Source organism: Lachnellula hyalina, assembly GCF_007821495.1.
Source record: "Lachnellula hyalina strain CBS 185.66 chromosome Unknown contig00190, whole genome shotgun sequence".
NCBI classification, from domain to species: domain Eukaryota; kingdom Fungi; phylum Ascomycota; class Leotiomycetes; order Helotiales; family Lachnaceae; genus Lachnellula; species Lachnellula hyalina.
In genome coordinates this window covers 18,358-33,374 of record NW_022157304.1, presented here as the reverse complement: position 1 = coordinate 33,374, position 15,017 = coordinate 18,358, and the positions used below count along the sequence as shown (strand labels likewise).

Genomic DNA, 15,017 nt, shown 5'->3' with positions numbered 1-15,017 from the left:
TTTGCCCTCTCAATACAACTACCGCTCACTCTCACCCAAACACTGCTGTCTTTTCTATTCTCCTTCATCAAGCTCCTTCTCTTCTCAAGCTCCCGACCGACCCGCTATTGCAAGCGCGAATTGTTTTAATGGGATGTGCTCGTGCTAGGAAAACCATGGACTGTTCTCCCTGAGCCCAGCTCTACAGCCTTGCGGACTATCGACCTATAACGCGATCCGCAGATCATTTGCGATGAGTAAAAACCAGTTCAAGACTACGGCATCCAGCAGTCGAGCCGCCTTTGCACCCAGCACAGGATTTGGCGCCTTTGGAAGCACCGCAGCAGCAAGCAAATTGTCGTACCTCGTCGAATTACCAAACCTCACTTCGATTTCTGATCCGAATTTGATTGTCGCCTTCAGAGGCCTCCGTAAGCCAGACACTACGACCAAGTTAAGAAGCTTGAATACCATCACCGCTTATGTCGAAGAACAAAGTGCTTTGGAGAATGGTGGGGTAGAAAACCCGGTCCTAGAAGCCTGGGTAAGAACCTCATCGTGTTGGACTTTGGAGTGATCATGTCATATTAATGTAGTATCAGGTCCACTTCTACCCCCGACTATCCATTGCGAATGACCGCCGTGTTCGCGAAGCCTCTCACAGCCTGCAAGCCGCCCTCCTCAAGGCTGCTGGAAAACGAATGGTGAAGTATATTCCTCGGATAATAGGGACATGGCTTGCTGGATGTTATGATAAGGATACTCTTGTTTCACGAGCCGCGCAGCTGGGGATTGAGACTTTTCTTGACACTGACGAAAAGATGACCCAGTTCTGGAAGCGTGGCCAACCTCAAATCCTTGAATATGCCCAAGAAGCCAGCCAGGAGACCTCTGCGACTCTTAGTGATGAGCGAAACACAGCGTCCGACGACTCGATGGAGGTGTTCTATCGAGTCCAATGCTCTAGCTTGTCGCTGGTGACGAACCTACTCCTCAAGTTGAAGGTGGAAGACATCACTGCTTGCCAAAGTACGTACGAGGCATACTTCAGCGACAAAAGCATTTGGTATTATGCTGCTTCCCCGGATTCTTCTCTCCGTAGGGTTGCTTGCAACATGTTGGTGGCATGCTTGGAGAAGCAACCAAATATCGTGATGCAAAAGATTGAATCAATTAGCACCGGATACATCGCGTCGGCCTTACGAGAATCCCAATCAACGACTGCTTTGCTACTCTTACAAACTCTGGAGAAGCTGACGGTTCGACATCCAAAAGTATGGGATGGTCCCTACAGAGTTTCGAAGGAGAAGTTTCCTTCATCATTTGATATCTTGCGCCGTTTTGTCAAAAAGGGTTCTCATAGCTGTCCTCCTAAATATTGGTCATCCCTGCAATTACTCGTTCATCGCTTACCTTCCAAGATTCTGCCCTCAAAAGCAGATGCTGCCCTTGATTTCCTGGCATCTTTGAAAAAAGGGATCGAGGGGGAACCCAGGCAACACCTCGCGCAGGCATGGTCGAGTTATTTCGACATAGCTAGTGTCCTTGTTAAAAACATACCTGATGTCAAGGATCAGAATGCAGTGGTGAAGGACAGGATCGTGAGATTGTTTGACGAATATTTTTCGGGCGAAATATTGGTTCCAACTTCGGCACTCGCTGAAGCCTACTATATCCTCCTATCAAACACGAACCTTGGCGGCTCAGAAGAATGTCTACTGGAGCATCTCACCTCATTTTCCAACTCGCTTGCACAACAAATTCGGAAGTCTCTCGAGGTCGCAACCGAAGATGCCGAACAACACGTTAAAAATCAACGGCACATAATCCAGATGGGTCACCGCTGGTTTGTTCTGCTAGCAGATATTTTAAGGCCGAACAGCTCACAGGACCACGCTGATAAAATTGTAATTCCGTCCAGACAAGTATTCATAGCCGCTATTGAAACGATCATTAGCGAGGATGGAAAGGCATACTCGGCGGCTGCGATAGTAGAAATGGTCCTTCGATTTGCACCAGTATTGGTAGATGACGAAACCAAAGATTCTATGAGAACATTAGTGGTATATCATATTCCTAGGCTGATTTTGTCTCCTTCCTCCCGCCATTTGGTATCACTCTTACCTATTTTCGGACACCTACCAAACCAGCTTGCCACATTTGAGAAGTGCTGGGAGGCTACAATCAATTACCTGGTCGATGTCCGACCCCGAAACAGCACGTTTGTGGTACTCAAAGGACTGATTGAGTATGACTCGGCAGCGAAGCTTTCTCGTGCGCACCACGGGCTTCAAACTTTACTCCTGGATGCTAACACAAGATCACTGCAAGGGGAATCCGATGCTCGGTCCTTGGTTGAGACAGCAATACAGTTTGACTGTTTTGCAGATACTTCGGTATCTGCACTTATTCAAGAACTTCTCCGTCATCTTAATCCAAAGAATTACGATGTTCTTTCGGAAAGGTCTGAGGTGGCGCTCAAAACTCTGGAATGCATCTCTGTGAAGAGACCAAGATTATTATATCAAGACCAAGATACTCAGATGGAATTGAACACCATTTTGCTGGGTCTCATTGAGACTTCGGACGACGAGATCGCTCCTCGAGCCCTAAAGTTGAAATCTGACGTCGATAAAATAAGACCGTCGACCGGGCCTACAGAGCAGAACTTCATGCTCCGCCTCATACGGAATAACCTCGAACTTGACTCGGAGGACCCACGATTATTGTTGTAAGTTTACCCCTGAGATATGTTGTATATTTTTCGCTGACTTTGCTTGCACAGCATTGACACACTAGTATCTCAAGCCACGATTGTAAGAGAATCTTCTGGCGATTCTGTGTCGGCTGTGGATTTCTTCCCGGACGTTCAGAAATGGTCCGAAGCTTTGAAAGCCCCCTTAAATCTGCCCCCAAATCCTGCACTCGGAGTTATGAGACCAATGGCCGGAGCCGCTTTCCTGGCTGCACCTCCACTTGTGGACGGAACATTAACAGTTGCAACAGAAGCACTACCTTTCTCAGTCCTGGTTCGAATGGCGCGCTATACGTCAAAGTTGGTTGATGATATGGATATTGTCACATGTCTGCCAAAAATATTGCTCGTAGAACTTCTGCATTCTCTTCTCCTTACTGTTGAGCTGTTAAGCGATCGAATTGAACTCTTCCCGGATGGAAGGTTACCAGAAGGCGTTATGGATTACGACGCAACAAGTGATCTTGTTTTTAGCAAATTCCTATCTCCTGAGATCATCAAGGCCCATAGATGGAAACCCCAGAATACAGCGAATCCTGATGGTGATATGGGCCGTGTGGTAAAATCTTTAAGCGCCAACTTGATTGAAAGTGCACGTTCCACCTCACCAAGTGCTTACTATGCTTCTAAGGCACTCAATCACTTGCTGACACGTGTTTTGGATGCTCATAAATGCAGTATTGCCGACTGTGATGCCAACTTGACCGAGTCAGGCGTCGTGCTATTGGAGACAAAGGATACACTTGCGAATATCGGGATTCTCTCTGGTTTCAACACCAATCTTGCAAAAAGCAAGGTTGCCAGCAATTTATGCAACAAGTTGGTTAGCGCAATCGTGGATGCATCACCTCAGTCAGAGAAGACGCTTGGGTCACTTGTGCTTCTTAATACTGCCTTGGCCGTATATGATGAAGAGGAAGATGTAATACCTGTCTCTACCAACCGTCTCGTGTTCGCTGTCAGGCAAATCCTTTCTTGGTCTGAGGATCTTGCTAGCACTGACAGCCGACTTGCTTCTGAAGCTTGCCATGCCTTGCAACGACTTTTACCTGCTATCAAAGATGTCTACGGCACATATTGGGAAACAGCTCTTGAATTCTGCATATCTATATGGGAATCCGATGTGAATGGCGAGCTCACTGATGACATTATACCCATGGTCGGAATGTCACTGAAGCTATACTCGGTGCTGCGGAAGATTCAAGAACCGAATGATGATTTGCTGGAAGCCTTGTCCAGCAACCGCAACAGAATCTCCCTGGGCTTGGTTCATTTGCTGAAGCTACAAAGACCCATGAATCATAAGCCTTTAGAATTTGTGGATACTATTTTACTGAGAGAGCTGCGGGAGATTTCTACTGACGACTTGCAAGACCTGTCAGACTTCTACTTGGTGCTGTCGTCAGACAATAGGAAGCTGCAATCGGCTGCGTTTCATATGCTCCAGAGTGGTATTCCCTCGGTTCAGCAACAATTGTCGGTTGATGTCCTCCTTGAAAAGAGAGGTAAATAGTACCAGGTGGAACTCTAGATACATGCTGACATGCGAACAGATGCACGACTTCCTGATGAGCTGTTATCGTTACTCCTCAACTCACCATCTTTTGGCACTTACTCAGACGGACAATTACGAGAATTTCCAACAGATATCAGATGCTATTTGCTGTCATGGTATCTTGTCTACTTTTCATTCTCGAACGCTTCCTTGAAGGTCCGGAATGATTATGCCGAGATACTCAAGACAGAGCAGGTGATCGATCCGCTTCTGGTCTTTCTGTTTGACGTAATGGGGCACTCTGCTGGCGCACCTCTTGATTTGGAGAGATGGGGATTTACAAATACGACGTGGGGTTACGACCTTTGGGACCCTATGGTTGACACAGACCCAGAGCGTGATATGCAGTGGCTTCTTGTGAACATTTGGTTCATGTGCTTGAAATATACACCAGATCTAGCGAAGACTTGGTTTCTCGCTCTGAAATCCAAGCAAACCACCCTTGCCGTCAGCACCTGGACTGAAAAATACTTCTCTCCTTCTTTAATCTCGGACGCCAAGGACGTCGCAACGAAGTGGGATGAAGCACAAGAAGTCTCAGACGATGAGAAGAAACTCATCGTTAGGGTCTCGAGGAATTCACCAAATATCACAGTTGGCTATGAGATCGACGAGTTGATGATGTCGATTGTCATGATCTTGCCAAGCAATTACCCTCTCGACAGAGTGGATGTAAAAGGCGTCAACAGAGTAGCAGTCAAAGAATCAACCTGGAACGGCTGGATGCGGACTATCCAAGGTGCTACAATGTTCAACGTAAGTTCCAATCCCACGCCTTCCGCCATTACTCACCCCGTTTTACTAACTGGCATATCGACAGAACGGCACCGTTGCCGATGGCCTCACAGTCTTCAAAAAGAACATATTCGCAGCCTTGAAAGGACAAACCGAATGTTCAATCTGTTACTCCATCATTTCCTCCGACAAGCGCATGCCCGATAAACGCTGCCAGACCTGCAAGAATCTATTCCATGCGAATTGTCTGTTCAAGTGGTTCGCGAGCAGTAATGCGAGTACGTGTCCGATGTGTCGACAGCCGTTCGGTTATGCTGCTACTAGTGTTGCACAGCGCGTGAGGGATAATTTTGCTGCTTGATTCTATGATGGCCTTGTGGATGGATGTATGAAGAGCTAAAAGCAGCGAGCATGTTGAGACTATGGCAGTTTAGACTTTGGGTATATAATTGGCATGGGAGGCTGACAGCGTGTCTACAAAATCCAGCCTTACCTAAGTTAAGTTGAGTTGGGTATACTCAAATAATACTCAAGTCGACTTAATCACATGACTACTATACCTATATCTATATTTAGCACCTAGATGGAAAAAATGTGTGCCGATCGACTGTAGAGATAACGCTTCCACTTCTAAACGTAACCTGGGTTTCTTAATTTTCTAAACTCAATAGAAAATCCGCAAGCTTACTCAACCCGACCTCCACCCCACCGCCTGTCCCATCAAAGAAATGGTCAATCTCCCTCTCCACCTCCTCCATATCCTCCTCTGGATCTTCCGTGTCTCGCCTGATATACGCAGTTTGCATACCCCTACAACCGATAATCAACATCAGTACCGCAGCCGTAATTCCTCTTATAATAGCCCAAATTTCAAAAATTTCCAATTTCGAAACTCAAGTAAGCAGAAGGGGAAGAACAGGACACTTACACATTCTTCGCCCCAACTACATCATAATAATGCGCCGCAACAGTCATACACTCCTCTGGTTTCAACTTCAGCAGCCTCATGCCCTTCTCATACATCTCCGGCTCAGGCTTCGCGACTTCCAGTAATTCTGAAGAAAGCACCGCGTCGAAATTCAGATGCGAGGATTTCACAAGGTCGATTTGTAGCCGCGTGGTTCCGTTTGCGTGAACGACACTGACCCTCCATTATATTTCCATTTTTCGTTGTGGGCGCGCGGAAGGTATACTTACAGATCAAACTTCCCCCTCAATCTCTCCAGCGCAGGTGCTACATCCGGCCACGCTATCAAAACCACCACAATCAGCTTTAATTCTCATCCCGGATTCACTTCACCGATACTGCCACCACACGACTCAATATACATACATACATACCTTTCTGCTCATGCCACCTCGCCACCATCTCCCGCCTAGCCCCCTCGCTCCAACTCTCATACCCAAACCCCCTCTCCTCCAGCAGTTGATCCAGGACTCGCCGGTGCGTGATATCGATATCCTCGACGGCAAGCCCTGCATCGCTGCGAGCGCGGCGCGCTGCAAAGTAGCCGAGGCGCCAGGCCATGGCTATTTCTGAGGCGGCGGGACCGCGGATGGGGGACGGGGAGTTGGTTGTGGAGAAGCCGGAAACGATGCTGGTGTGCCAGTCGAGACAGGTGCCCATGAAGTCAAAGAAGAGGGCTTTAGGGCGGGGATGGGTAGTGGACATATTTAAGGGCTGGGGTCTAAGTCAGAGTTGGGGGGTTGGATTTGGGATTTTGAGTTGGGGTCTTGTGTCGAGGAAATAAAGCGACTTTATATATACAGGGTCGCAATGTTCGTGATCGATTATGTAATGTGTTCTTATAAATCTTGTGTAGCTGGATTGCCTGGTCATGTCACGTCTTCAAGTGATCGATCTAGTTAAGGGCGCACGTTAGGATTTGCCCCTGAGATGCGAAGCGAGAGTCTTTTCCTAGATAGGACTAGTGCTTGTCAATATCGTTTAGCAAATATGAGGATACGCCCTTCGAGATCCTCTATATGAACCTTCCGCTGCTAGTTGCCTATTGCCGTTAGGTGTTGCTGCAGCGTTCAGTTCGGCTGCACGTTCGCGAAAGAATTCATGCAGAGATTCCCGTCCGCATATGCACTCGGATGCTGGCTATTAGTGGCATTTGAAACACATTTATCGCGCTGTGTGTAAGCGTTATTGCTTGCGAAATTACATGATGCTATTAGCAAGACGATGAAGCTCGAGGTAGGTCAGTCTAAAAATTTCACATCAATTTACTCGCCGGGGAGTAAATCTAGAATTCACTACTACACTTATGCGGGAAAATTCGGATTTCGTATTTTATTCCACTTCGACATATTAACTCTGGCGCGGAAGGAACCTTCTGGTTGATATTCTTTGAGTATGTATATGCAGGCAGAGTATGAAACCGACGCTCGATACTACTATTAAAGGGAAGAGCGTTAAAGTAAAATGTAAATCAGGGATCTAAAGCAAGAGACCGTCCAGTGTTTACATTGCAAGCTGGTGGATGAGATTCTGACAAGTTGGAAGGTTACTAAGCAGAGGAAGCATCGGATTTATTCTAGAGGAAACTTTCTTTAGGAAGTGTAATACTTAGGCTCTTAGTGTCTCTACCAGAAAGATTTGAATGAAGCATCTTACTTGATAACCATTGCTTCTTTGACAGCAATAGATTCAATCATTTTTCCTGAACTGTAAATACTTAGGGTCATATGACGTATCCTAATGTTTGTTCACTTATTTTTAGGGAACGAAAAGAGTCCCGCGCATTAGAGAATGGCCAACTGAAGTTGGGGATCATCACCTCGGGGTCCTCGATAATCCCGAAGGTGGGACGGGGCAGAGGAACTATGCCACAGGAACTATGCCACAGAGTGGAAATATATACTCTTAAATATCATGCGAGTAAGGTATCCTTGATATAGGAGGAAGAAACATATTCTAGTTCTATTCGATCACAGATGTTATCGATTCATAGAATTCACCTACTTACAGTTTTATATGACTGACGGTGGGGAGATGAAAGTAAACAAACAGGTTGTAAAAAGTACACGTATGTATAAAAGACAGGAAAATAGTAAAGACATAGAGAAGATCGAAACATGGTCTTTATTTATCATCTAATATACGCCCACTGATCTAAAGTCACAGAATGTGATGTAAAACCACGAATACATATCGCTCTATCTCCCAGATTTAACTTTCCAGACCAGTATGTGAAGTCATTTCATATATCTGCCACGCAGTCAAACAAGTACTTGCGCCACCATATGTCATCCCAAATTCTAAACATTTTCGCCACTCATCGTATCAGAAAATATGAAACTCGAATCATTCATTATCATTTAGACAGTATATCGGAAGAAAGAGGCGTCATCACCCTTCTCGCGTTGGACGTATTTCTCGTCGTCGCTAACATTCTCAAGCGAAAGGTTCTGCTGGCTAAGCAAGACATCGCGGCGTGTGTTTTCGCGCCCGAGGTAGATGGTCATGAAGAGGGTTAGCACGAGACTCATGGAGATGAGTGCTATTAGGACGGCGTGGCCATTAATGAATCTAAAGTCCGGTTAATAGCTTGAAGTGAAGACTGGAAGCGTGGTGGAGTAGGATGGTGTGGCTTACCTTGGCTCGTCCTTGATTAGGTAGACAAAGGATGCAATAATGCCTCCAAGATTACCGATCCCAACCTGCATTGCAATACCAACTCCGCGCTTAAGACTACCGCCGATGTTGTTTCCGTTCCATGAGAGAACCATGGGAAAAAGACAATATATTCCTAAAATCCACTGTTAGCTGGTGGTTGTGGTGTTTTTCTCGAGATATGCAGTCTGACCTGAAGTAGCAAAGAAAGTTCCTGCATATTGAACATGAGGTTTTCCCGTGGCAATCAAAAGCACGAACCCAATGATAGCGATAATTTCGAACCCCAAAACAAATATACCGCGTCGGCCTATCTTATCAGAGGCGTAGTTGCCAGCAACAGTGCAGAAGCAGGCCACAACATAAACCGGAACAGTCATGAGCTGGGCAGTATCGTTGGAATAGCCCATCTCCTTGATGATCGTAGGCAAGAATAAAGAGATTGAGTATATTGCCGTAAGAATACCAATGGCGATGACTGACATGACCCATATTTTCCAATCTCGCAAAGCTTGATAAACATATCTCATATTAAATTCAGTGGCCAGCCCATCATTGTCATCCGCAAGTCGTCGCTCGACCTCGATCTTTTCTTTTGTACTGAGAAAGCCAGCGCTATACATCCATTAGCTCAGTTCTCAAGATTGCTAGTGGATACCTACGTTGAGGGATAGTCCTGGATGATCCAGTACGCAAAGCTTCCAACAACAAGTGTGAGTAAGCCCTCAAGAATGAAGATCCATCTCCAGCCTGCATAGCCACCCACATTATTCATCTCAGCAATACCACGTGCGATAAGGCCACCAAACGCGCCAGCTGCCGTAGCTGCCGAGAAGAAGAAGGCGAGACGCGTACCACACTCGCGACGCTTATACCACATGGTGATGTAGTAACTCACGCCGGGGAAGAGTCCACCTTCGCAAAGGCCGAGGAAAGATCTTCCGACTAGAAGGCCGGGATAGTTGCGAACGAATCCCATGCAGATCATAACAATAGACCAGGTAACCATGATCACCGCCAGCCAGATACTGGGTCGGATGCGCTTCATCATCATGTTACTCGGGACCTCGGCGAAGACGTAAAATGGGAACATGATGGCAAGGGCAACATTGTAATCGAGGTCTTTCATGTGAAGGTCTTTCTCAAGGCTGAACAGACGCGCATTGCCAACATTGGTGCGGTCAAGGAAGCATAGTCTGGACGAATGTTAGTGTGGATACAAAACCCGAGTGGAAAAAGTGATTCCAACACGGCGAAAGACTTACAAGTAGATCAAGGCCAGGAAGGGAATCAATCGCAAGTCCAACTTCCGAAGGAGTCTCTTAGTCGCTGCCTCATCGAAGGGAGCGCTGGGTGCATCGGGCATGCCCGACTTAGCTTCAGAGGTGGTGGAGTGGACGAGGACAATGCCTTTCTCAGCTGCATCGACATCAGCAACATCGATGCTGGAGGTTATGATCTTTAGCTCTTGCGACGCCATTCTGGACCTGGCTACGGTTGGATTCAAGACTTGGAGGTTTGAAGGTTTGGAAGTGAGAATGAGAGATAAAGCAAGAGGAAGATCAATTCTGTGATTGTTTGGCAAGAAAGGCAGAAAGGCGGGTGTGGGGAGAAGGCTTGAGGGGCGGAGTAAGGTTCTAAGTACTCGTCTGCCATTGCAATGAGGCGGTCTGTCAAGACACAGTATGAGGCAGGCGCGTCTGAGAAAGCGTTTACTTACCGCCTATTGAAATTCCAATTCCAGTCCCAATTCAACCTCTGTCTTAATTCTACAAAAATAATTCAGCTTTCTTTCCAGATTGCCCCTATGAAAGTGCATGGAAACTCCGTTCTTGTGATCCCGCAGCTTAAGTGGAAACTCAGCTCGGCTTCAGTATTGCCCCATTGGGCGACGCACACAAGTCCTACCGTGTCCTGCGTACTCCCACGTGATTGTACGACTTCTAACGGCTGCCATCCATCACCGGCCCACGAGCGGATAGCAACAGCACTTTCTCTTTTTGTTCAAATGAAAGGGTGGAAAGTGCGTAGAAACCCCACTTATAGATCGGACTATATACACGACCTGCCAGATGATCGAATCCATCTGGTACCACTGTACCAATCGATGAAGCAAGAACCCATCTGTTACACTTCCCTACCTCTAATATACGACGCGAGATCAGGGCATATCAAGAAGAGAATAGAAGGTTTGAACGAACGGCTGAGACATTCCAAGTCAAACTTGCCACATGATATGTATATACTTGTGAAGCTATTCTCAAGTTACATACTCGGCTAAGAGCAGTCTCTGTGCAGTTGATGGTTTTTCTTTGATTCCACTCACTATAATTAGAGATTAGATCAAGCCAGCAGCTGAGGCCTGTGTTCCATCCCATATTCATATCCATCGAGAAGCGTCCCAGCCATGCGAAGGTCCGCTTCCAAAGCTGTAGGCTGCTCGTCGCCGGATCCTGATGCTCGGAACGGAGATCTGTATCTGTATCCGCGCGGTACGGTTTGACACGATCTTTCATGATCCCGTTGATGAACACGAGAGGTCTATCACATTCAGGGTTGTACCTGCCACCGGCAATGGACGGAAACGTGCTTCGCGTCTAACGGAAGCAAATGTGACAGGAAGACAGGAACAGGAGAGAAACTCGGTTGTTTGCGTCTGCCCCCAATAGTCGAGGTCTAGACGCGCTAGGCCCAATCCGACCTCTTTAAACGCTGATCCTTGGCTTGGCAGCCACTCCATGTCGCGTCAACTTGAAGATCGCGTCGTGTCTCGACTTGTCTTGACTTATCACAAAAGACGACACAGAATACCACAACGTTCTATCATGGCATTACCTTTGACACCAGGTTTGACACCAACAGAGGTCGCATTTCTCTGTGAGATGGAAATGGTTACAGTAGTTCCACGCCAGAAACTGGAAAGCTTAGATTTACTCGCAGTGAGTACCCCGCCAACCCCGCGATTGAGAAAGAATACCCCCCTCCCCTCCCCGAATCTTCATTCCCAACAAAAGCCAATATTCTCAGGGCGCAACACAACCTCTGCGACCACCTCACCGAGTTCCGCTACCACTCTGGCTTGCTCTCCTCCTGAAGCGCCAACGCAGAGCCAACATCCTCCCCCCACCATGGCTCTTCCCCGCCTCCCTCGACAAAATCCTCAAACACGAAACCGAAATATCCCCCGAGACATTCTCTCCCCCTCCACCGCACCCCTACGCTATATCCGTCCTCCCCAGCGCAACAAACCACATCTCGCCCCCCTTCCTGCCCTCGAGTACCGCCGATTCGCCCCCCGACTACCTTCCATACCATTGGCTCGAGCTCGGCGAGATCTTACTCGAGGCTTGTAGTGACGATATCCCGGATCCTGATAGGGTAAGGACCGTGTTGCGGGGCCTCAGAGAGGTCAGGATGGCGAAGATGAGGGCTAGTACGAAGGATTTGGAGGGTGGCGGCATTAGTAGTCTGAGGGGTGTAGGTGCGATGGAGGTTGCGGAGGGGAGGGAGTTTATGGTAGGTGTTATGGATGGGTTGAGGAAGCTTGGGGCTAGTAGAGAGGCGGCGAGACGGGAGAGGGAGGAGGATGAGGGGGGGTGGAGCCGGGCAGGGCGATAGTGAGGACGAGGATATGGGGTTGGAGTGATACTTTTGCGTTGGTGTTAGGGGTGGGTACGGGCGTGTTTCTTGCATACATATACCATCAAGTTGTTTATAAGCAGTATTAAAAGCAGTCGTACGAAACATATCCTCGTTTCCTCTTCCATTGCACATCCATGCCGCTCCAGCTTCGGCCTGTCTACTTCTTTTCATTCTTCTACCACAGCTAAGTACTTTGATACTTGACCAATTCCAGACCGACAGAAACCACTATTTAACCTCGACAACCCACCCACCCTATCACCTCCCACAAAACCTCCCCTCCCACATACTTGAAACCCTCGCGCACGAAGAAGGATCTCATAATATGGAAGAATCAATACAAAGTTGCCCGCATCGGTAGAAGAACTACAATTCGACCTAAAACAGCTGAACGACCTCATCCCTCGTTATAAACTAGGATGATATCTCATGGTACGGTCTCCGAGTGGAATTATCAGCCAGATACGGAAAAAGGAACTGTTGTCAAGTGTAGCTTTGCTGTCATTCCATGCCAGCCATTCGTTCGTTTCGAAGTCTCGTCGCTTTAATTCTACAATAGATGCCAACGTGCCTTAATTCTTACATTGCTACTTCTACAGTTCCACTCTAAGCTCGAGCTCCTTCATATGATCATATCCTGTGTTGTTGACATCAAACCGATCTTTGATCTTGTGCGAGCGCAAAATCATAAAGAGAAAACATCGTTCTTTCCTAAAGACATGTATGATTGGATAGAGTAGATGGTGATATATATACTAAACATGTTCTAGTATCGCACCACTAGCCTAATGCGGTGAATATTTGATTCAATTTTGGCGGGCCTGGCACCGATACATACACCATTGACCGGTTTTGTTGTATATTGTTCCTCAATCTGCTTGAGAACTGGCAAATCAGGGTAGGAAAATGAGGATTCGATGTTTTGAGAACGTCTTTAGTAGGTCTGCGAGTTTCAGTCGATCGATCAAAACTCGTTATTTGAGGTTAGCATCAAGCCTCTGTGTTCAGCTTTTGTCTCTGCAAGTATAGGTCAAACATAGGCATTGATTTTGGGATGCCTTTCTTCGGTATTGTAGGGGAATCTAAGTATGAAAACGAAAATTCAAAAGTAAATAAACCTTCTGGTGGTTATTTTATGGTTTACGAAAGGTAAAATGTCAAAAGGAATGATAAACCACATGAAATAAAGAGACCTACGAAAACGAACCTTGATATTGTGAATGCTTGGGAATATTCTTGGGAGAACATGGAGGTTGTTAGTTGCGGGGGCTGCAAGTGAAGTTGACTGCTGCAATATTGTACCCTCGCTTAATAAAAGGGGCTGGGTTTCGTCAAACTGAGCTCATGTAGTGATTTTTCTATCTTGACACTTTAATACACAAATTACTGTAATGGGGTTAAAGCTTTATACTAGCCCGTGTTTATTATTTTTGGTTTAGAAAAAAAATTGCTTAGGGTGAAGCTACTATCGCCCATCACAAGTTCATTTACAACATAGTAACCCCATAGCGGCAACCAATGAAAAAAATCCTTTGCACTCACTAGCTCAGATTTCGATCCGGACTGTAGTGAGAGGCTCATATAATAATCTGGCGAAAGTTCACTCACCAGCCCACGCACACTTCCAACTTACAATACTTCAAATTATTGTTTTCTCTTGAACTTCATACTTTGAAGATTGGCAACGACTTTTGTGACATTAACTTATACGACACCGACAACGCTAAAGATAATCACAACAATCTTCGACTTTCCGGATTCCAGCTCGAAGATTTAGTACATCGGCGCCAAGATATCTCATACCTGTGAGATATTCTCGACAACAAAACTCGGAACGACTACACCGACTTCGATTGTCCTGGGCCCCCCACTCCCAGAACATACTTACCACTAAAGAGAATCTCTCAGAACCCGTCTATAAAGCACCAACCGCGAAAATGTTGATCAAGCTTACTATCAACAAGAAGGATGGCCGCTCGCCTTTGAGAGAGGTCCCAACTCACACAAAGCGTGCCGTCAAAATCATCCTCAAATGCTCCGAGAATGCCATTGACAACAATCAAATCCCGGCCTCAACCAAATATGCTGTCGGAAAGCATCCTCGTATCTACAAAATCATCACCAAGTACTCGACGAATATCGTTATCAACACCTTCAACGACCGCGGCATCTCCGATGGATTGGGCTATGCTTCCAAGCGTCACGCACCTGGTGAACCGATCAAGCTCATCCTCAAATTCCCATCAAAGGCAACTAACTCCAAGAACGACGGCAAAAGCGCCTCACCTCCCATGAACTCCCATGCAACGTTCCAGACACACGGAGATCCAATGGAGCTTATCAACAACATCAGAAACATCAGCAACATTAGCAACAAACTCTCGCCTCCAACGGCCTTTCATCACAAGCTTCACTCACCTGGTGAACCGATCAAGCTAGTCATCAGATGCCCATCAAAAGCCATCAACAAAGGCAGCTCTCCTCCACCAAGCTTTCATCACAAGCTTCACGCACCAGGAGAGCCAATAAAGCTTATCATCAAAGACCCCAACTACCGCCGCCCAACAGCGGCCCCGTACACCAAACCCCACACCCGCGCCAATGTCATCCAGCTCTCACATCAAGGCGGCCAATGGATCCTCCCGGCCTTCTCAGACCCTGAGAAGCTCTTCCGGGAACCACGAGCCAGAAAGCCGGAACTGCCACGTCCATACAGGGCCATCGAGGAC

The 15,017-nt window shown here is 46.9% G+C and overlaps 4 protein-coding genes across 4 annotated transcripts; 2 read left to right on the top strand and 2 right to left on the bottom strand.

The window, feature by feature from the left end:
* Positions 1 to 232: 232 nt before the first annotated feature.
* rkr1 (E3 ubiquitin-protein ligase listerin) lies at positions 233 to 5,385 on the top strand (the record flags this gene model as incomplete). The annotated part of the gene is made up of 6 exons (XM_031153176.1): positions 233 to 523; positions 576 to 2,042; positions 2,130 to 2,710; positions 2,765 to 4,239; positions 4,288 to 5,045; positions 5,110 to 5,385. The coding sequence occupies 6 exons, from the start codon at positions 233 to 235 to the stop codon at positions 5,383 to 5,385; spliced, it is 4,848 nt and encodes a 1,615-aa protein (XP_031002070.1).
* A 289-nt stretch (positions 5,386 to 5,674) lies between these two features.
* Positions 5,675 to 6,696, bottom strand: hdl_2 ((S)-2-haloacid dehalogenase 4A; the record flags this gene model as incomplete). Its single annotated transcript, XM_031153175.1, has 4 exons — positions 5,675 to 5,834; positions 5,953 to 6,165; positions 6,222 to 6,273; positions 6,366 to 6,696. 4 exons carry the CDS (start codon positions 6,694 to 6,696, stop codon positions 5,675 to 5,677), a joined length of 756 nt encoding a protein of 251 aa, XP_031002067.1.
* Positions 6,697 to 8,351: 1,655 nt separating this feature from the next.
* LHYA1_G008254 (putative transporter) lies at positions 8,352 to 10,126 on the bottom strand (the record flags this gene model as incomplete). The annotated part of the gene is made up of 5 exons (XM_031153174.1): positions 8,352 to 8,562; positions 8,629 to 8,782; positions 8,840 to 9,261; positions 9,309 to 9,842; positions 9,912 to 10,126. The coding sequence occupies 5 exons, from the start codon at positions 10,124 to 10,126 to the stop codon at positions 8,352 to 8,354; spliced, it is 1,536 nt and encodes a 511-aa protein (XP_031002068.1).
* A 1,345-nt stretch (positions 10,127 to 11,471) lies between these two features.
* On the top strand, positions 11,472 to 12,264 carry PSF2 (DNA replication complex GINS protein; the record flags this gene model as incomplete). The annotated part of the gene is made up of 2 exons (XM_031153173.1): positions 11,472 to 11,585; positions 11,674 to 12,264. 2 exons carry the CDS (start codon positions 11,472 to 11,474, stop codon positions 12,262 to 12,264), a joined length of 705 nt encoding a protein of 234 aa, XP_031002073.1.
* Between the last annotated feature and the right edge of the window lie 2,753 nt (positions 12,265 to 15,017).